Here is a 23409-nt window from a genome sequence, read left to right as displayed (position 1 = left end):
AATCGGAACTCGATAAATGATAACCCAAACAAAAAACTACATCCTGAAAGCGATTCTTTCTCATTCAATTAACAAAACGCTAGAAGCTCTTTGAACAATCGATTCGTTTGTAAATCTGCCTCCAGTGGCATTAAAGCAATATTACAAATTAATCAAGCTCTTGAGACAGACTGAAATACTTCTCAATTGAATACATAGTGAAACAATTCCCTGACAATTACAAAAGAAATTAATGACAAAAATCAATACTTAATCTAACAATGGTTTCCCCTTAAGAATTCAACTCCTGTCATTATCAAAATTACCGTCTTCTGCTACGCACATGCACAAACCCTTTTCTTTAAATTAATAAGCGCGCTGCAAATTATAAAAAATATCAACTAAATACCAAATCCTGTGTCGCTGCTGGCGGACACGGCAGTACGGCAGCTCGGCGACGACCCCTTGCCCAACACACGTGCGCAGCGCAGCAGGCGGGCTCCTACACTGGCTTCAAAACTGCCACTAGTTAGAATCCGTGCGCTGCGAGGCGCGACGACAGTATCTTAGATTCCAGAGCTTGTGTATGCGCGCTGTAGCCAACCTTTACATGCTAAGAGAGTATTGCCAACTCTCAACAACTGCATGTAATGACTCGTATGTGTGAGACTCAGTACCACCTATGTACGCTCTGCAGTGACATTGGAGGTACGTAATTCGAAGCCCGCTTGTAATGTAGACAGCATGATGTGCTGTTCATGTTAGATTTATTGACATAATGTGGAACACACACCTTCTCTGATTTCTGCACTCTCCAGCGCTAAATTCAGGAGCATAAAACCTGTTGCCCAGTTGGTTGTCTAATGGTAATGAACGTACATGTCCCTTGCTAGACATGGATGTAATTTTCATAATTTTCTGTGTAGAGATGATGGCAAGAGGCGTCTAAATATCTAATGGAATAAAAAACAAGTGAATGCATAAACCTGTTTCTATCTTATTAAAAGTAACAGCCCTGAAATTGTAGTCATGGGCGGAATACACAAACGAAACAAAATCGCAACACCAGGAGGGAGTTGTGCGACATAAATGAAAACTGGTAGACGTACTTCTACTACTGGAAGATGATGTTCATTCAGATTTCGTACCAGGCACATAAGAGCGGCGCTAGTAGCATCACTATGAGGATTGAAATCAAGTTAGCTTTAAATACACGCTGTAGCGGTCGTGAGCTTTTTAGCTAGCTTTGATATCGCACGTGGTGAGTTGATATGACTCAACAAGACAAGACGCCATTGTCGACACCTCACTGAGTTCGAATTAGGCAGTGTAATACACTACTGGCCATTAAAATTGCTACACCAAGAAGAAATGCAGATGATAAACGTGTATTCATTGGACAAATATATTATACTAGAACTGACATGTGATTACTTTTCACTCAATTTGGGTGCATAGATCCTGAGAAATCGGTACCCAGAACAACCACCTCTGGCCGTAATAACGACCTTGATACGCCTGGGCATTGAGTCAAACAGAGCTTGGATGGCGTGTACAGGTACAGCTGCCCATGCAGCTTCAACACGATACCACAGTTCATCAAGAGTAGTGACTGGCGTACTGTGACGAGCGAGTTGCTCGGCCACCGTTGACCAGACGTTTTCAATTGGTGAGAGATCGGGAGAATGTGCTGGCCAGGGCAGCAGTCGAACATTTTCTGTATCCAGAAAGGCCCGTACAGGACCTGCAACATGCGGTCGTGCATTATCCTGCTGAAATGTAGGGTTTCGCAAGGACCGAATGAAGGGTAGAGCCACGGGTCATAACACATCTTAAATGTAACGGCCACTGTTTGAAGTGCCGTCAATGCGAACAAGAGGTGACCGAGACGTGTAACCAATGGCACCCCATACCATCACGCCGGGTGATACGGCAGTATGGCGATGACGAATAGACGCACCTAATATGCGTTCACCGCGATGTCGCCAAACTGGGATGCGACCATCATGATGCTGTAAACAGAACATGGATTCATCAGAAAAAAAGACGTTTTGGCATTCGTGCACCCAGGTTCGTCGTTGGGTACACCACCGCAGGCGATCATGTCTGTGATGCAGCGTCAAGGGTAACTGCAGCCATGGTCTCCGAGCTGATAGTCCATGCTGCTGCAAACGTCGTCGAACTGTTGGTGCAGATGGTTGTTGTCTTGCAAACGTTCCCATCTGTTGACTCAGGGATCGAGACGTGGCTGCACGATCCGTTACAGCCATGCGGATAAGATGCCTGTCATCTCGACTGCTAATGATACGAAGCCGTGCACGGCGTTCCGTATTACCCTCCTGAACCCATCGATTCCATATTCTGCTAACAGTCATTGGATCTCGACCAATGCGAGCAGCAATGTGGTGACACGGTAAACCGCAATCGCGATAGGCTATAATCCCACCTTTATCAAAGTCGGAAACGTGCTGGTACGCATTTATCCTCCTTACACGAGGCATCACAACATCGTTTCACTAGGCAACGCCGGTCAACTGCTGTTTGTGTATGAGAAATTGGTTGGAAACTTTCCTCATGTCAGCACGTTGTAGGTGTCGCCATCGGCGCCAACCTTGTGTGAATGCTCTGAAAAGCTAATCATTTGCATATCACTGCAGCTTCTTCCTGTCGGCTAAATTTCTCGTCTGTAGCACGTCATCTTCGTGGTGTAGCAATTTTAATGGCCAGTAGTGTAGGACAACCAGAAGGTGCTCTTTCTTGTGCGATAGTGCAGAAAGGCTTGGAACGAATTAAACCACTGTACATGAGTGTTGGGAGCGGTGGTCATGACAGTTTACAGTACGGTCGCAAGAAGACGTGCCGCTACCGAGAAGGATAACCATCGTATTCGCCGTATGTTTCTAGTGCATCACAATGCATCTGCAGCAGCAATCTGAGCAGCAGTTGGTACCACAGTGACACAACGAACTGTTACAAATCGGTTACTTCAAGGACAGCTCCTGGCCTGACGTGTGTAGCGCGCATTCCACTGTCCCCAAACCAGGCCCATTTGCGACTTCAGTGATGTCAACGGAGAGTTCATTTGAGGCCAGGGTATAGGTCTGTTGTGTTTTCTGATGAAAGCCAGTTCTGCCTCGGTGCCAGTGATGGCCGTGTGTTGGTTATGAAGAGGACAATAGGGGTTTGAAAACCAATCTGTCTGCATGCTAGAGACACAAGACCTGCACCTGCCTGGGGTTCCATTTCGTATGACAGCAGGAGCACTCTTGTGGTTGTCCCACGCACTGTGACTGCAAATTTCTACGTCAATCTGGTGATTCGACGTGTGGTTGTGCCATTCATGAATATAATGCCAAGCGTATTTTCCAACAGGATGATGCTCGCACACATACCTCCGTTGTAACCCAACATATTCTACAAAGTGTCGATATGTTGCCTTGCCCTACTCGATCACCAGATCTTCAAAATGGCTCTGAGTACTATGGGACTTAACATCTGAGGTCATCAGTCCCCTAGAACTTAGAACTACTTAAACATTAGTAACCTAAGGACATCACCCACATCCATGCCCGAGGCAGGACTCGAACCTGTGAACGTAACGGTCGCGCGGTTCCAGACTGAAGCGCCTAGAACAGCTCGGCCGCACTGGCCAGCAACCACCAGATCTGTCTCCAATGGAGCACATATGGGACATCATCGGTCGACGACTCCAGCGTTATCCACCATCAGCATTGCCGTCTCTGTATTGACCGACCGAGTGCAACAGGCATGGAACTCCATCCCACATTCACATCTGCTCAACAAAAAAAAATGGTGTGTAATTTTATGGGACTTAACTGCTAAGGTCGTCAGTCCCTAAGCTTACACACTACTTAACCTAAATTATCCTAAGGACAAACACACACACCCATGCCCGAGGTAGGACTCGAACCTCTGCTGGGACCAGCCGCACAGTCCATGACTGCAGCGCCATAGACTGCTCGGCTAATCCCGCGCGGCTGCACTTAACGTTCTCGAGGTTACACCAGTTGTTAATGTACTAGCATGCCGCATTTGCAATGGGTTATCTTGCCGTTACATTAACCTGTGATTGTGTAATCACTTAAATATGTTACCTGGACAAATGTATTGTGAAATTTCATTACTTTGAATTAATTATTTTTTGGTGTTGCGATTTTCTTCCGTCAGTGTGGTTGTTAAACGAAACGACTGTGGTTGCAGTTCGCGGGCGACCAGGTGAAGATCCGCCGGGACAAGGGCTGGTGGGCGGTGTGCGTGCCCGCCTCGTGCTCGCCGCGGCAGGTGCAGCGCGCCCTGGATGCAGCATTCAGGGTCGCAGGCCCGCGCATGCGCGTGCAACTGCGCGCGGAGCTGCGAGACGACTACTGCTCCACGCGGGAGCCCCTGCAGCCGGGCCGCTCCACCGTCATCTTCGTGTGAGTTAACGGCGGCTCCTCTCGGTGCCACCAATCATAGTTTTTGGCGGGACGTTTCGAGTGCTACTGTCGGAACCATCTGCGTAAATGGATGAAAGACAGTAAAACCGAGAGTAGGCGACTTTGTGTGGGACGTACATGCGTCATCACAGAACGTGAAGGCCGGAAGTTTGCTCGTTTTGTAAAGCAGGATAGGCGACGATCAGTGGCAAGTCTGACGGCAGAGTACATTAAATGTGAGGACACAAGCACATCACTCGGCACACACTGTTGAAGATGGAGCAGCGCAGCAGACGAGCGACCTAACAACATCGTCATTACGATTGCCGCGGACACGGGATCGTGGCGACTGAACCACGAATCAATGGAAACCTGATGTCTGGTCGGACGTTTCTTGTTACATCATGTCGATGGTCGTGTCAGAACAATCTGTCATATAAGGTAACCGGCTGCTCAAAGCAAATATCGTGCCACATAAGCAGGCGTAGGGGGCAGTGTTATGCTACGGGGGACGTTCACCTGGGCCTGTGGTAGTAACTGAAGGCTCCGTGACGGCTGTGGAGTACATGAATATTATTCCAAACCAACTGCACCCTTCATGCTAATAGTGTCCTTCACGCACAAATGAAGTCGACACTTAGGTCATTTGCCAAGGCCTCGCGCATCTCTATAGGCCCCCCCTTCCTCCTCCTCCTCCCCCCCCCCATTACAATAAAATCAATGTAGAAATAGTGAAGCGGTAGTCACCAAGGAAGGGGATGTACATGTAAACAAAATATTTGGCAGTCACTCGCCTTCCTCCGACCATCCTTCTCTGGCGTCTCCATTCTGCTCCCACAACTCTTCAAACCTTGAACTGTCCTTTCACCAATAATAGTCAAACGGGTTCACTTTCTTTCTTTCTTTCTTTCTTTTGCTTGTGCCTTTTTCCCGCAATGACGCAGGGTCAGCATGGTTAATCGGAATTGGCAAGGTTAATTTAAGTGGGTGGCCGGATGCCCTTCCTGCCGCCACCCCGTACCCCCTGGGACAGAATTAGTGTACCCCAACTGAATGTGTCAAATGTAATCCAAGAAATTGTGCGAATGTGTTCAGATGTCTGCAAGCGGTGTAACTGAGGCGGAACGTGGGGACCAGCCCAGTATTCACCTAGCTGTATGTGGAAAACCGCCTAAAAACCACATCCAGGCTGGCCGGCACACCGGCCTCCGTAGTTAAGCCACCGGCCGTATTCGAGCCGGGGCCTGCGCGCCTACGCGAGTTAGCGCTCGTGGCTAACCTGGCAGGTTAGTCAAAAAGGTTCACTGCATCGTATTATTTAAACGATGATATTGCAGCTGCGGTAATGGGGACGCCTTATTTCATTGCAAAGCTGATCATGAAGCAGGAGCAACGATGTATTATTAGACAATGGTACATAAACAATTCAATGATCTCCGTTCGACAGACAAGAGCGCCGCGCCGCACGCTCGAGTGTGGGGTCCGTCGTGAGATCGACACGTTTGGTCGTCAGACGATGTCCCTCACCCCACCGCAGGTTCTATGAGGAGAGTGCTAGATTTTTGCGCAACAGAAGGACGCATGGACTGCGAGGAGCCGTTCTTAATGATTTACACCGCACCAGACAACCGTTACAAAGTAATGTAAGCACAACAAGCAACACTGGCCGTAGACAGTGTCCAGCTAACCAGAGGCACCAGAAGATCCTGTAGAAAATCTAAACATCGAATGTGAAGAAGAAATTAGAAGTGTAACATGCCGCAGCTAAGCAATCTAGAATACAGGGTGTCCCAAAAAGAATGACCCGATTTTAACTTGTAATAATATTGAGACAAATGTCACTAGGTAAATGAAACAGCGCTAGATGTAATCGGCATGGTCTAGAGTTTCAGAAAAAATCCACTAGATGTCGCTACGAGCGCTGACCTGGAGCGTGCAGCCAGTCTCGCGCAGTATGGCGTTCGCGCAACGGAAAGCGTATTGTGTTATTGAATTTAGTCGTACTCAATCAGTGATCGCAGTTCAGCGGGCGTTTTATATTCGATTTCGTGCTAAACCACTATCACCAAAGAACATTCGATGGTGGTATAAACCGTTTGAAGAAACAGGGTGTCTCTGTAAAGGCGAAAGTCCCGGCCGGCCACGCGTTCCTGAACAAACAGTGGAACAAATCCAACGAGCATTTGAGCAGAGCCCCCACAAGCCTACGCGTCGTGCTAGCCGAAAACTTGCGTTACCGCGCATGACAGTGTGGCGTGTGTTACGGCGTCGTTTCGCCCTCAAACCATACCGATTACAACTGGTACAAGCTCTTCGAGATACTGACAAAGTGAAGCGAGTGGACTTCAGCAATTCTATGCTAGAGGACATGGAAGAAGACACTTGTATGTCATGGTTGATATTCAGCGATGAGGCAACTTTCCATATTAGCGGTGAGGTTCAAAAAATGTGTTCAAATGTGTGTGAAATCTTATGGGACTTAACTGCTAACGTCATCACTCCCTAAGCTTACACACTACTTAACCTAAATTATCCTAAGGACAAACACACACACCTATGCCCGAGGGAGGACTCGAACCTCCGCAGGAACCAGCCGCACAGTCCATGACTGCAGCGCCGCAGACCGCTCGGCTAATCCCGCGCCGGTGAGGTTCACCGTCATTATGTGTGTATATTGGGGGCTCAAAAATCTTGATGAAACAATTGAAAACGAACGTGATTCACCAAAAGTAAATGTTTTTTGTGCTGTTTCGCAAAGCAAGATTTATGGACCCTACTTTTTTGAGGAAGAAATCGTAACACGACAATCATATCTTGCAATGCTTCGGAACTGGTTATTCCCACAACTGGACTCTGACAATTTCATCTGTCAGCAAGATGGAGCGCCACCGTACTGGCACTACAACGTGCCTAACAACAACGTTGGATAGGGCGTACAGGACTGCGAGACCAGGCTAACACTCTTGGCCTCCTAGGTCCCCTTACTTAACACCATGTGATTTCTTCCTGTGGGGATATCTAAACAATGTGTTTATGTTCCTCCCTTACCTCGTGACATTGATGAACTAAAAACCAGAATATCAGTTGCTGTAGCTTCAGTCACAGAAGACACCTTACGCTCAGTTTGGGATGAATTCGGCTATTGGCTACATGTCGTCCGTGCAGACAGTGGAGGTCATATTGAACATTTATGATGGATTTTTTTAAACTTCTGTCTTTTCTGAGTAATTTGGTATTAAATTTGTTGGTGTTAAGCCCTTCTTCCTAATAAATAATTCTATTTAAAATCGGGTCATTCTATTTGGGACACCCTGTATTTTACCTTTGATGAAACGGGAGCTTGCAGACTTAAGGAAAGACAACATATTTAGGGAGCTGTAGATAGAAAAACATGATTATTCCATAATTTGCTACGAAGGCTTGGGGCAAAACATTCAGTCTTAGTTACACCTCTCCTACATACCCGAACAGGCAACACAGAAGACAAAAAACGCAAACAGACGAAATACAGTAAAAGAAAATCAATAGCCACGAGCAAAAACTCGGCAATAAAGGTACAAAGACATTCCATCTCTGCAAAGACCCACAAAAGATGTTCGTCCCCCTATTAACTCATCTCTTCAGTTTCTGATACACTTCAGTTGACATGGAGGAAGAGAGGAATCCGCGCTATGATCACAGTAAACATACTGAAGCACAATGTTCCGCAAGCACCAATGTCATTGACATAGAATTACTACCAACACATGACTCAGTTCAGAGATTTCATATATGCTGCTAGCCACTAACAGTTTTGGAGCTACACGGTTCGGAATAAGATAAAAAATCTTGCTCTAATAGCAAATTATAAAAATTTCTTTTATATCGACTCCATGCACAGTTGCAGCGTGGTGAGAGTTATGGACATCGGGTACATTGGCAGCCTCGTTATTCTGCATTTCCCAGAAAGTGTTGCTTCTATTGTCCACCACGTAAAAGACTCACTGGCAACATACCTCGCAACAACTAAACCCAAGAACCTCCACTTGTTAGACAATGTGGCTTGTGATGGCTGATAAAGCTGAAGACACCGACGGAGATAAAAACATAAATCACAGAGAAAAATAGCGTTTTAAAGTCGTCATAACGAATAATCAGTGCTTTATTTCCTGCAACGCTAATGTAAAATTACGAAGGACCGTTTGCCATAAAGCGGTTGAGATTTGTGCCTTGACTAACCCCTGACAAATACTTTTGTTTGCCTTTCTTAAAAACTAGATATACATCTCCAGACTATAAAAAATATTATTTTCTCATACTCTCACATTAAAATTCTCTACCACATGTACACACCATCGTAAACTCAGATCCGCATTGCGAGGTTCGTAACGTCTCGTACTTGGATGGTAGCACCTACAACACTAAAAAAGTATCTATACATTAAAAAAAAAGAAAGATTGGGTTTAATTTCCTGTCGACATCGAGGTCCTTAGAACACAGCACAGCCTCGGATGTATCAAGGATGGGGACGGAAATCGGCCACGCCGTTTAAAAAAAAAAAAAAAAAAAAATTGGCATTTGTCTGCAGCGGCGTAGAAAAACTGCAGAAAACCTAAACTGGATGGTCGGACACAGGATTGAACTGCCACCCTCATGAATGCGAGTGCAGTATACTAACCACTTATCTGTACATTATCGTGAACAAACTGGTTTACCAAAAATCACGAGGACGGTTCACCCATTTGATGATGTATCTTGAATTACAAGCCTGTGTGACGGCCAGATACAACATATGCCGTGTGTGTAGACACAATATCTGAGCAGTCAGTTACAGGTAGATACTGTATGTAGTGAATGGCGAAGCATGTCTTGAATTAACTGACTTCGAACGTGGGATGATGAAGAATTCAGGTTCCTGTACTGAACAGAGCTGAAAGTGGATCTTCAAATTAACTACATCTGCAAATCGCCACAGCAGTTCGTTGAACGGACGTCACATCGTCTATGCAGAGCTTTATGGGGTGATGGACGGTCCACAGTGTGCCAGATTTGATTTGAGTTCATAGCATAGGGTACAGCAGCTGATGACATATCGCATCCGGAGTCTAACCTGACAGTCGGCCACGCAGTATGTGAAGGATAAATTAACAAACGAAAGTATCTTTGAGGCTGGGATGCAATATCGCCCTCTGGAGGCGCTTCACGTTTTCTGATGTGCACAAAACGACATCTTATCTACATTTCAACATTTTCCGAATGCGTCCCACACCGAAGATACGGGCTGTAGTGTACGTGCCATGAGAAATCTTCTGTGATCAGGAGAACTGGGATCAGATCCCATCTACTATGTGAGGACAGTTTACTCGTGTGGCTCGCTTCTCAAGTTGGCAACTGGGACGACTTGTTTGCCAGATGTCTTAACTGTGAATTTTTGGGGCAGTCGACCATCATAAATGCGGGTATAGCGTAGTATCGTGATTGCGTTGTCGATTACAATGAGAAAAGGACGACACATGCTGCAAACAAACAGTCTTTTCCTTTATAAAAGCAGCGAGGTGTCCACAGATCTGAACATCCTCGTCCGATAGACGTATCCCCACCACCACTGCAACATGCCCCCCCCCCCCCCCACTAGACTTTTCCGAGACGTTTGCATGGTAATGCAAGATACTGACGCTAAGCATGGTGGTTATCACCTCTCCTCCCTCTGCTGACCAAATCTGTAGCACTCTCAGTCTGTACACTCAGAGTGAGGTTGTCTAGCGATAAAATCGACATTGGACAATCGTGGGGAAACTCGCAAGAAGTGGAAGCAAATATCCCACTGGTATAACGATAGATAAGTGTGAGTAGAACAAGGCTAGTGGCGAACATCTGAGGCAACTCTTGTCATTTACTTGTTATTGACGAAAGTGAAGCAATATGAAACAGAACAAACACGTAAAATCTGTGTAACAGGTAAGGTGGACAGAAGAAAGATTCGATGTGTAAGTAGGCTGTTTATGTTTTCTTATTGGCAATGTTACGTAGCGCTCTGTATGAAAATCACTGGCTGTGCTGTGTGCAGTCGGTGGCTAGTTTGCATTGTTGTCTGCCACTGTAGTGCTGGGCAGCTGGATGTGAACAGCGCGTAGCGTTGCGCAGTTGGAGGTGAGCCACCAGCAGTGGTGGATGTGGGGAGAGAGATGGCGGTGTTTTGAAAATTGTAATTCTGGATATCATGAAGTGCTGTATATGTTATGACTATTAAGGTAAATACATTGTTTGTTCTCTATAAAAATCTTTCATTTGCTAACTATGCCTATCAGTAGTTAGTGCCTTCAGTAGTTAGAATCTTTTATTTAGCTGGCAGTAGTGGCGCTCGTTGTATTGCAGTAGTTCGAGTAACGAAGATTTTTGGTGAGGTAAGTGATTTGTGAAAGGTATAGGTTAATGTCAGGCAGGGCCATTATTTTGTAGGGATTTTTGAAAGTCAGATTGCGTTGCGCTAAAAATATTGTGTGTCAGATTAAGCACAGTCCTGTATAATTGTTCAAAAAGGGGGCGTTTCAGATGGAAGGGTTCTAGTGCTAGTGCACTCAAGGCTGAATCTCAAGTGTTTCGCCAGCATTTGGAACTATTATAAAATTTTTTTGAGTCAACAGTCTTCTGACTGGTTTGATGCGGCCCGCCAAGAATTCCTCTCTTCATCTCAGAGTAGCACTTGCAGCCTACGTCCTCAATTATTCGTCGGATGTATTCCAATCCTCTACAGCTTTTGTCCTCTATAGTTTCCTCTAGTACCATGGAAGTCATTTCATGATATCTTAAAAGATGTCTTATCACCGTGTCCCTCCTTCTTGTCACCAATTTCCATATATTCCTTTCCTCTCCGATTCTGCGCAGAATGTCCCTTATTCCTTACTTTTTAGTCCACCTGATTTTCAGTATTTGTCTCAAATGCTTCCCCTCTTTTCTGTTCCGATTTTCCGACAGTCCAAGTTTCACTACCACATATTGTTGTGCTGCAAACATACATTCTCCGAAATTGCTTCCTCAAATTAAGGCATATGTTTGATACAAATACGATTCTCTCGGCCAGGAATGCCCTTTTTGTCAGTACTAGTTTGCTTTTGCTGTCCTCCTTAATCCGCTCGTCTTTGGTTAGCAGAATTCCTTAAATTCATCTACTTCGTGACCGTCAGTCCTGATGTGACTTTCTCTCTGTTCTCATTTCTACTACTTCTCATTGCTTTACTTTCAGTCCATATTCTGTACTCCCTACACTGTTCAAAAATGGCTCTGAGCACTATGGGACTCAACTGCTTGTGGTCGTAAGTCCCCTAGAACTTAGAACTACTGAAACCTAACTAACCTAAGGACATCACACACATCCATGCCCGAGGCAGGATTCGAACCTGCGACGTAGCGGTCGTGCGGTTCCAGACTGTAGCGGCTTTAACCGCTCGGCCACTCTGGCCGGCTCATTACACTGTTCATTCCATTCAGAAGATCAAGTAATTCTTCTTCACTTTCGCTCAGGTTAGCAAAGACTTCAACGAATCATATCATTAATATCTATTCACCTTGAATTTCAATTCCACTTGTGAAACTTTCTTTTATTTTCATCATTGTTTCTTCGATGTACAGGTTGCAAAGTAGGGCGAAAGACTACATCCCTGTCTTACACCCTTTTTAATCCGATCACTTCGTTCATGGTCATGCACCCTCATTATTCCCTCTTGGCTCTTGTACATATATTACCCGTCTCTCCTTATAGCTTACCCCTATTTTTTCAGACTTTCGAACATCTTACACCATTTTACACAGTCGAAATTTTTTCCAGGTCGACAAATCCTATGAACGTGTCTTCATTTGTATTTAGTCTTGCTTCCATTAACTGCGCAACGTCAGAAGTACCTCTCTGACGCCTTTACCTTTTCTAAAGCCAAACTGATCGTCATCTAACACTTCGTCAATTTTCTTTTCCATTTTTCTGTTTATTATTCTTGTCAGCAACTTGAATGCATGAGATGTCAAGATTATTGTGCGATAATTCTCGCACTTGTCAACTCTTGGAGTCTTCGGAATGGTGTGAATGATAATTTTCCGAAAGTCAGATGGTATATACATTCTACACGCCAACGTGAATGGTCGCTTTGTTGCCACTTCTCCCAATGATTTTAGAAATTCTGATGGAATGTTCAAAATCCCTTTTGCCTTGTTTGACCTTAAGTCCTCCAAAGATCTCTTAAACTCTGATTCTAATACAGGATCCTCTATCTCTTCCAAATCGACTCCTGTTTCTTCTTCTACCACATCAGACAAATCTTCCGCCTCATAGAGCCCTCCAATGTACTGTTTCCACCTATCCGCTCTCTTCTCTGCGTTTAACAGTAGAATTCCCGTTGAGCTCTTAGTGTTACCACGGTTGCTTTTAATTCCACCGAAAGTTATTTTGACTTTCCTGTATGTTGAGTCACACCTCCGGACAATCATTTCATTTTCGATTTCTTCACGTTTTTCCTGCAGCCTTTTCGTCTTAGCTTCCCTGCACTTCCTATTCGGTTTATTCCTCAGCGTTTTGTATTTCTGTATTCCTCAATTTCCCGGAACATTTTTGTACTTCCTTATTTCATCGACCAACTGAAATATTTTTTTTCTGTTATCCATGGTTTCTTTACAGGTACCTTCTTTATAGCTATGTTTACCTTTCCAACTTCTGTGATTATCATTTTTAGAGATGTTCATTCTTCTTCAACTATACTGCCTACTGAGCTTTTCCTTATCTTTGGGTATTGATTTTTCCTGACTAATCTCTTAAACTTCAGCCTGCTCTTCACCAAGTGTACAGGGTGGTCCATTGATCGTGACCGGACCAAATATCTCACGAAATAAGCGTCAAACGAAAAAACTACAAAGAACGAAACTTGTCTAGCTTGAAGGGGGAAACCAGATGGCGCTATGGTTGGCCCGCTAGATGGCGCTGCCATAGCTCAAACTGATATCAACTGCGTTTTTTTTTAATAGGAACCCCCATTTATTGTTACACATTCGTATAGTACGTAAAGAAATATGAGTGTTTTATTTGGACCACTTTTCGCTTTGTGATAGATGGCGCTGTAATAGTCACAAACATATGGCTCACAATTTTAGATGAACAGTTAATAACAGGTAGTTTTTTTAAATTAAAATACAGAACGTAGGTACGTTTGAGCATTTTATTTCGGTTGTTCCATTGTGATACATGTATCTTTGTGAACTTATTATTTCTGAGAACGCATGCTGTTACAGCGTGGTTACCTGTAAATACCACACTAATGCAATAAATGCTTAAAAGCCGGCTGCGGTGGTCTAGCGGTTCAGGCGCTCAGTCCGGAACCGCGCGACTGCTACGGTCGCAGGTTCGAATCCAGCCTCGGGCATGGATGTATGTGATGTCCTTAGGTTAGTTAGGTTTAAGTAGTTCTAAGTTCTAGGGGACTGATGACCACAGAAATGCTTAAAATGATGTCCGTTAACCTCAATACATTTGGCAATACGTGTAACGACATTCCTCTCAACAGCGAGTAAAAAAAATGTATAGTGCACTATGGGACTTAACATCTGTGATCATCAGTCCCCTAGAACTACTTAAACCTCCCTAACCTAAGGACACCACACACATCCATGCCCGAGGCAGGATTCGAACCTGCGACCGTAGCAGTCGCGCGGTTCCGGCCTGAGCGCCTAGAACCGCTAGACCACCGCGGCCGGCCAACAGCGATTAGTTCGCCTTCCGTAACGTTCGCATATCCATTGACAATACGCTGACGCATGTTGTCAGGCGTTGTCGGCGGATCACAACAGCAAATATCCTTCAACTTTCCCCACAGGAAGAAATTCGGGGACGTCAGATGCGGTGAACGTGCGGGCCATGGTATGGTGCTTCGACGACCAATCCACCTCTCATGAAATATGCTATTCAATACCGCTTCAACCGCACGCGAGCTATGTGCCGGACATCCATCATGTTGGAAGTACATCGCCATTCTGTCATACAGTGAAACATCTTGTAGTAACATCGGTAGAACATTACGTAGGAAATCAGCATACACTGCACCATTTAGATTGCCATCGATAAAATGGGGTCCAATTATCCTTCTTCCCATAATGCCGCACCATACAGTAACCCGCCAAGGTCGCTGATGTTCCACTTTTCGCAGCCGTCGTGGATTTTCCGTTGCCCAATAGTGCATATTATGCCGGTTTACGTTACCGCTGTTGGTGAATGACGCTTCGTCGCTAAATAGAACGCGTGCAAAAAATCTGTCATCGTCCCGTAATTTCTCTTGTGCCCAGTGGCAGAACCGTATACGACGTTCAAAGTCGTCGCCATGCAGTTCCTGGTGCATAGAAATATGGTACGGGTGCAATCGAAATTGATGTAGCATTCTCGACACCGACGTTTTTGAGATTCCCGATTCTCGCTCAATTTGTCTGCTACTGATGTGCGGGTTAGCCGCGACAGCAGCTAAAACACCTACTTGGGCATCATCATTTGTTTCAGGTCGTGGTTGACGTTTCACATGTGGCTGAACACTTCCTGTTTCCTTAAATAACGTAACTATCCGGCGAACGTTCCGGACACTTGGATAATGTCGTCCAGGATACCGAGCAGCATACATAGCACACGCCCGCTGGGCATTTTGATCACAATAGCCATGTAATGTATCACGAAGCAAATACTGTCCGCCCTGGCGGAGTGTTACGTTATACCACGTACTTATACGTTTGTGACTATCACAGCACCATCTATCACAAAGCGAAAAAAGTGGTCCAACTAAAACATTCATATTTCTTTACGCACTACACGAATATGTAATAAAAATGGGGGTTCCTATTTAAAAAAAAAAACGCAGTTGATATCCGTTTGACCTATGGCAGGGGCATCTAGCGGGCCAACCATAGCGCCATCTGGTTTCCCCCTTCAAGCTAGACGAGTTCCGTTCTTTGTAGGTTTTTCATTTGATGCTTATTTCGTGAGATATTTGGCCCGGTCACTGTCAATGGACCACCCTGTTTACGACAGCAATAAAATTGTAATAAATAGTGTAACTGATGTGATTAGGTAACTTAAAACAGAATGTGGGAAGGAAGGTGATGTTCTCGTGAGACCCTGCTGGGTAAAATTAGAGAGCCAATATTCGAGGAAGACTGTACAACAGTCTGTTGTGTCCATCATACTCTCGCGTAGGAATCACACGAATACGATACGATGGACTAAGGTGTGTGTAGGGTATACAGGCAGTGGTAGTTTCAGCTGCCGGTAAACAAGCCATTCTTCTGTAGTTTCTTTTCAGTATGAAAAGAAGCGAGTATCTTATAACACAAACTGCAGGTGGTTTGTGACGAAATGAAACCCTGAATTCAATTTCCTCCACACCATAGTCAAGCGAGAATAGCTCTGCCTTTATTTACCTTTTATACAGGGTGTTTCTTCCAAAACGTGTACCACAAATAATGCGGAAATGCAAAGTGCTACTGATGTGCTGTTGTCACAGAATGGGTTACTCGTCAGGGGCTCGTATTGTTAGCCACTGAAACAATACATAGAAAGCGTTTTTTGCATATATACGCTTTTTTAAATAGAACTATGCCTATTGACATTAAAAAAGTAGAAATAGGGTAAATTAGAATGTCAGCGGTGTTCGTTGCAGGATTCTAGTGCGAGTCGTTTACGACATACCGCATTTTGAAAACTATCTGCATCGACACTTGTACGGGGTGGACCAAATAAAAGTGGCCCAGGCGAGTGGAAACGACTGGAAGTGGAAAAGACGTACAGTTACTTCCAACAGGATGGAGCAACTGCCCTTACAGCCGCCCGAACCTTGTAGTTCATTTACGTAATCTTCATACCTGGCGGAGGTGTTAGCAGAAGTCAGTCTGTTCAAGGCCCTAGCTGGCTACCCAGGTCACCCGATCTGTCAGTATGCGATTACTTTGTGTGGGGAACCCTCAAGTCTAAGTTGCATCGCAACAACCCCCATAGTCTTCAAGAACTGCAACAGAACATTTCGCATGAGATTGCAGTAATTCCAGCAGTTCAGCTTCGATCCGCCTTCAACAACTTGCTGACCAGGGTCAGAAGTGCCAAGAGATGAATGGTGGTCACTTTCAACATCTGCTATAGTCAGGTTAATATTGTATTGCCTTTCCTCTGCAGTGTTTCTCTGCACCCTGGAACTCTGTTCTCTGGGCCACTTATTTGCGCCACTCTGTCTGTACAAGACCTGTGGTAGCACACGCTAAAGAACAGCGGAAGTGCATACTGCTAGTTATGCTGATTCTGACCAATAACGAGACAACTGTCCATCGTAGGCTGTGTTCAAAAAGACCACTGGCAGGGACAATACACGCTTCCAGTACATGTGCTAGCATTTCAGTGGACATGTCCGAGCAGGTTGCAATAATGCGCCGTTGCTTATCATCGAGTGTAGTTGGGGTGTCCTTGTAGATAGCGTGCTTCAGCTTTCCCAGCAGAAAAAAACCTGCAGGCGTAAATCAAGGGAATGGGACGGCCAAGGTACAGGTCCTCTGAGTCCAAACCGACGGTTTGGAAACAAAACATTCTGTAGTGCTTCGTGCACCATGGGCTGGACAGCCATCTTGTTGGTACCACAAGCTGCTCCTAGACTGCAGAGGAACGTCTTCCAGCATCCGTGGAAGATGGGCTACCAGGAGGCTTCGATAATAGTACGCATTCCTTATTCCGTCTCCGAAGCCTATGAGCTGACGATTCACTTTCCCACACCATGCGTTTGCATTCCATGGACTTTGAAGTTCAACCTGAAGAAGCCAATGAGAATTGTCAACAGATGAATAGTGCATGTTTCAGCGGTTTGCCTGGCTGTGAATGGTAAATGTGCCTTCATCACTGAACGTGATACGTGATATATGTGTTGTATCATGTTTTAATGCCCTGTACAGAAGTTAACATGCTTCTCATAATCGTTTCAATGGAGCTCCTGATGGAAAAAGATGTGATAAGGATGGAACCAATGTCGGCGAAGAATCCGTACGACACTTGCCTTACTCATGCCGCTTCCTCGTGCGATTGCGTTGGAGCTAACTGGCGGATCAGCTACAACAGAAACAAGAACATTAATTTCTCATCTTATGTCGTCACTTTTTTCCTTCTGTTGCCGTTTTGAAGAGTTACAAAACCACTTTGACGCGACTAGCTGAAAATGTTGATAAATAATTGCAGAGATGGTTCACGTCTATTGGGATACACCGTAGAAGAACGAAGTGTATTCTTCCTAGACTCTCCATACACCATGAGCATGTCGGTTTTTTCGGCGATGGTAAATCCCATTGTCCACTCACGACCTACAACTTGGAGTGTCCCACACTAACTGTCTAGCAAGTCGCAATGCACTCAAGGAACACACACACACACACACACACACACACACACACACACACACACACGCACACACACACGGTGCTAGCGAACATAGCAACATAGTACGTAGCAACTAGGTTGAATCTTGCAACCAACACCACTGACATTCTAATTTTCCCTTTTTTTAGCTTGTTAATATCAATAGGCATTGTTAAATTTAAAATGGGTGTATTGTCACAAAAAATAACTTTCTGAGTACTATTACATCAGTTTATTGGCTAACAAAATGAGCTCCTGACTGCCCATCCATTCAGTGAAAACCGAACATCAATAGCGCTTGCCATTTCCGCAATATTTTCAGTGTAAGTTTTAGGTCATTCATCCTGTATAGGGACCTCGTTTGACTGTCAAACAAAATTAAATTTGATACGAGAATAATTAAATGATTAACAAGTCCGAAAACTGTCAGACATTTCACAATTTCAGTCTCATGGATGGAGGGTGCGTAACATTAGTAAGAGGCTTCTTTTGGGTAATACACTTGTCATAACCCTGCTCTTGGTTGGTTACTAATGTTGAGTCACGTTTCATGCTTTCGCTAATTACATATTACTTTGACCTTGTAGAGAAGAAAGTGGGGATCCAAGATCGTTATCTGAGCTCTACACGTGGCGATGAATGACATGCAGTCGGTTGCAGATCTTTGTTACAGATCTAAAGCATTTATTTTATTCGACCTAGCAAGGAATAAAAAATGTACTTTTTGCTTCATAATTAACAAAGACGAGTGGGAATTTACTTGCATATAGAATACCTGGCGCTTCGTACTGTGATGGTGGTATTCAGTTAACACGTCGGAAAACACGAGGCAGCTCACACGGCTCTTCATCACAACCTTTTCCACTCTAGGGAATCTCTTGTCATTGGAGCTAGTCTGCTAAGAATTAAACGAATCGTAAATCTTTCTATACCTACAGTCTTTAAATTTTGGCGTCAAAACTGATGCTTATGGGCAAACAAAGGCAGGATGTTAGGTCGACACATTCAAACATATGAGGACTTAATGTGACAGCTCTTTGTTATGAACAGTTTTATTGAAATATTAGTCCATTAAATTTCATTTTGGATATGAAGTGATAACGCAAATAAACAGAAGACGTAGGGACTAAAGTCTTTTCCCTTTTTTTTAATTAAAGCCAGAGTTCACGTATTAAAATTACTTAGTATCAGCACAGTAATGTTAATACACAGAACCCAGTAGCATTTACTGTTTCAGGAGACACATACGGTACGTCATGTAACTCAGGTCAAGAGTACGTCCTGTAACTGATCTCGTAGAGAGCAACTGATACAGGAAGACTTGGTGTGGTGGAACGCAACATTTTTTTTTACTTTGTTGGCAGAATTTCCTTTCTATCTACTTAAAACTCGAAGAGTAGATACTGTGATTAAACATTCACTTATTTCTCGGACAGATTTTGAGATATTACATCATGTAACTCAGGTCAAGAGTACGTCCTGTAACTGATCTCGTAGAGAGCAACTGATACAGGAAGACTTGGTGTGGTGGAACGCAACATTTTTTTTTACTTTGTTGGCAGAATTTCCTTTCTATCTACTTAAAACTCGAAGAGTAGATACTGTGATTAAACATTCACTTATTTCTCGGACAGATTTTGAGATATTACATGTAAGATAAAAAATACATAAGATATCTTACGAAAAAATAACTGTGAAGAAAATAGTGCTGTTTATAAGGGCCCTATTAGATTAGTTCAAAAACCCACTCTAAAAATTAATGAAGAAACTATTTAAGACGAATATGTAATTATATGATTCTTCTGAAGACCATCTTAATATTTAAATTTATTGAAAAGTCACGTGTATGACGAAATAATAGTTAGAAACACAAAGAAATCACTAAAATGACAAACACAAGTGCCAGTCTCATATCACATTCTTTATGGGCTTACATTTGACAGCATACGCTCAACCCATAGTATGTCACTACGGTACCTCGCGTGCATTTCCCTCAGTGTCGCTGAGGATCTGTTTATCGGAAGAGGTAGCTAAGATCTGCGGATCCCCCCGGTTCTATTACAATGGAAAAGGCTCTTTTTGTGAAACAGCTGTCGTCCTGTTCTCATTGTAATCGACAACAAAACCACGATATTAAGCAGTACTCTCATTCATCATCACCATCTGCCCCAAAAATTCACAGTTAAGACACCTGACAAGCAATTCGTCCCAGCGTTGATAACTTAAAAAGCCTGCATCAGGAAGCGACTATTCTGTCCTCACGTCCTAGAGGGGATCTGGTCGCAGTTCTCCAGATCACAGGAAATGTCTGTCTGATGTGTAGTGCAGCACATATCCACCTTTTGGCACTCATTCGGAAAACGTTGAAATGTGGATACGATCTTGCTTCCACTGCAATTAACAGAAAATATGTACCGCCTCCACAGGGCGATGCTGTGTCCCAGCCTTCACGATGCTGTGGTTCCAGGATGCTACTCCAGGCGGGTGTAAAATAAATGTGCGCAACAGAAAATACTGAACGCGAAAATGAACATTTGGTCCTGTTTGACTGCCCCCTGAAACAGATCTTAGGATCTCTTAATGGTGATATTATCTCCTCGTTCTTGCTCTTTAACATATAAATTACAACATAGACGTAAATGAATGATTAAGGAAACTAGTAACTACTAAATGATAAGTGTCATTTCTGCTTATACAGTTATTGTAGGTTAAAACCCCTTTATAGAATTACAAATGTTTATATATCAATGTGCAATGGACATAAAGAGACACAAATGGATTTCCTAACTAATAGCCGGCCGGGGTGGCCGAGCGGTTCTAGGCGGTACAGTCTGGCACCGTGCGACCGCTACGGTCGCAGGTTCGAATCCTGCCTCGGGCATGGATGTGTGTGATGTCCTTAGGTTAGTTAGGTTGAAGTAGTTCTAAGTTCTAGGGGACTGATGGCCTCAGAAGTTAAGTCCCATAGTGCTCAGAGCCATTTGAACCATTTTTTAACCTAACTAATATGATTGATCAACTGCCCAAATCGCCCCTTTTTATGGCTACGCGATCTAATATAAATCATGCGAGATGACTGACATCACTTACGTACCAAACACTAGAAACACTACTTTCGAAGATGACCTACAGTGATGTGCAACTTCAGTGGAAATAAAATTTACGCGACCGTAGCTGTTTAGCTTTATAGCCCTAATAAGCCGAAGCAGTTAGCAATATCACTGTATGTACTGCGCCCAGTGCGTCGGAGTGATGGTTCTCGTACACGTCTGCGACGATGGGAGGACCCCAGCCACAAAAGAAAACTCTTTCAAACACTAGGACCAGTTTAATCTAATACTGTCTTCTCCTCTCTGTGTGCTACAGACAAGAAACGCGAACTCCCAGTCACAAGGACGGAATTCAGATAACGTCTCTTCGTGAGTATAGACAGAAGACATGCCCTCAGTCACTGAACGCTGCATACCCAAAGACGACTCCCTACCTGGAGGCGAAGTCCGGAATCGTATCGCAACAGTACAGTGCCTAACCGTTCTAACTGTATAATATCCTGAGAGCAAAGACAGCAAGTCCGCCTGTAGCAATAAAAGCTGATACTGAGCGACCATTAACCCGGGCGCTCAAAACAGAAGACATCTTCTCTCCACTGCTGGCTTCCCAGCAAAGCTCGGCTCCCCTCCCTTGTTAGTCAGAAGGTGAATCATATTCTCGAAACCACGGAATATTCTCCATCTGTACTGATTATTCCGTCGTCCAGCGCTGAAAATTTGTGAGGAAATACCTATCCTCATACAATGGTAGTCTTCTCAGAGTAAAAATCCTCGGAAATAACCCAGCCTGCGATTTCTGAGGTAACGCTTCCTCGTTCCTCTCTGCTGCGTCCAAGATTTTCAGAGTTTCTGAAGTGATATCCGGTTATCCTCTCAGCGTCACTACAAGCCGGCCGGCCGCCACTGTATTGCGCCGAGGCCGTCCGTCTTGGCACTTCCTGTGTGAAGCAGGACCAACGCACCCGTGCGGGCTTTTCCACCCAGGGCTTGAGTTACGCCTGGAGTTTCATTTCCACTGGCGTTCCAACCTCTACTAGTGTAGGCAATCATTCATTACGCCATTTTGATGATAAAGACACTCCGTCACCTTTCATGCAATAAGCGTTAACAACTATTTATAAGGTGTACGTGACAATGTCAGTCTTATTTAAATATTCATACATTGGATATACAACCTATCAAATGATACCTAATTGCTGTTGTAAATCACGGCAAAATATGTAGATGAGTGCTTGTAAGGTGCGAAATTATAGCCACCTTACGTGGTTTGTTAACTTATCCTTCACATACTGTGCTGTCGATAGTAGGGGTAGGCTCCGGATGTGTTGTCAGTCATTACTGCTGTAACTTATGCAGTGTATTCAAATCGACAGCAGTGTGGCTCACAGCAGACCGTCCATCACACCATGTATTTCTGGATGGGCGGTGTAAAGTCCGTTCGTTGAACAGCTGTGGTCGTCCATTGTGATGGTTTACATGTGTTGCTCATTTGTAAACCCATCCTCTACTCTGTTCAGCTCGGGAACACGAATTCTTGTTAATCTTCGATACGCTACGCCCTTTGCACCTTGCAGCGTTTATTACCCCACGTTAAAAGTCGGTAACCTCAGAACATGCTGCCCGTTAACTATTTACCTGCTGTAACTGGCTATTCACTGTGTCTACACACACGCCGTATGTAGCAACTAGCTACAACACTGTGGTGTCATTCACGGCACATCTTCAATTGGGAGTACCCTTCCCATGACTTTTGGCATCCCTGTGTATTAACGATAACGTACAGACAGTTTTTCTACGTTGTACATCCTACAATTTTTCTATACGACATTGTGAATCTCGCAATGACAAGTGGCTTGTGTATGTTTGGTTTGTGGGGCGCTCAACTGCGCGGTCGTCAGTGCTCGTACAAAGTTCCAATTTTTTACACAGTCCAAGCTAGCCACTGATGATGATGCAATGAAGAGGACAACACAAACACCCAGTCCCCGGGCTGAGAAGATCCCCAGCCCGGCTGGGAATCGAGCCACTAGACCACGAAATGCGGACGTTTGTGTATGTGACAGAGAGTTTCAATGTGTGATGCCTTGAGTGACTGAGAAAATTATAACATTTTTATAGTCTGAAGATGGCTGTCTTATTTTTTAAAAAGACAATGAAATATTGGTCAGAAATTATTCGAGGCAAAATATCTCAATCACTATACGGCAAACAGTCTTTTGTAATTTTACATTAACATTGCAGGAAATGAATCATTGATCATTCGCTATGCTAGCTCTGAAACGCTGTTTTTCTTTGTGATTTACGTTTTTCTCTGCGGCGATATCGACAGCTCCATCCGCGTTCACAAGCCAAGTTGTCTCAGTTATGTTTTGCGAGAGTCTATTCCTACAGCATGGCCACTAGCAGCAACGCTTTCTGAAAAATGCAGAATGACGAGGTTGTCAGTGTGACCAACCTCCCTAGTTCTCACCACTATGCGACTGTGTATGGGATAGCTATACATTTTTTTTTTAAATTGTGCTTTCGGAGCAAGATATTTTGTCTTATTCTGAACCGT

General features: G+C 44.3%; 1 protein-coding gene across 1 annotated transcript in view; it reads left to right on the top strand.

Annotated features, from left to right (window-relative positions):
- The window catches only part of LOC124776760 (nose resistant to fluoxetine protein 6-like), a 381483-nt gene that overhangs the window by 181607 nt on the left and 176467 nt on the right, over positions 1-23409 (top strand). Inside the window, exon 4 of the mRNA XM_047251897.1 lies at positions 4201-4415. Within this exon, the coding sequence (XP_047107853.1) occupies positions 4201-4415 (215 nt within the window). The remainder of the gene's footprint in view (positions 1-4200; positions 4416-23409) is intronic.

Source organism: Schistocerca piceifrons, chromosome 2, assembly GCF_021461385.2.
Source record: "Schistocerca piceifrons isolate TAMUIC-IGC-003096 chromosome 2, iqSchPice1.1, whole genome shotgun sequence".
Taxonomy (NCBI): Eukaryota; Metazoa; Arthropoda; class Insecta; order Orthoptera; family Acrididae; genus Schistocerca; species Schistocerca piceifrons.
This window is presented reverse-complemented; position numbering and strand designations above follow the sequence as displayed.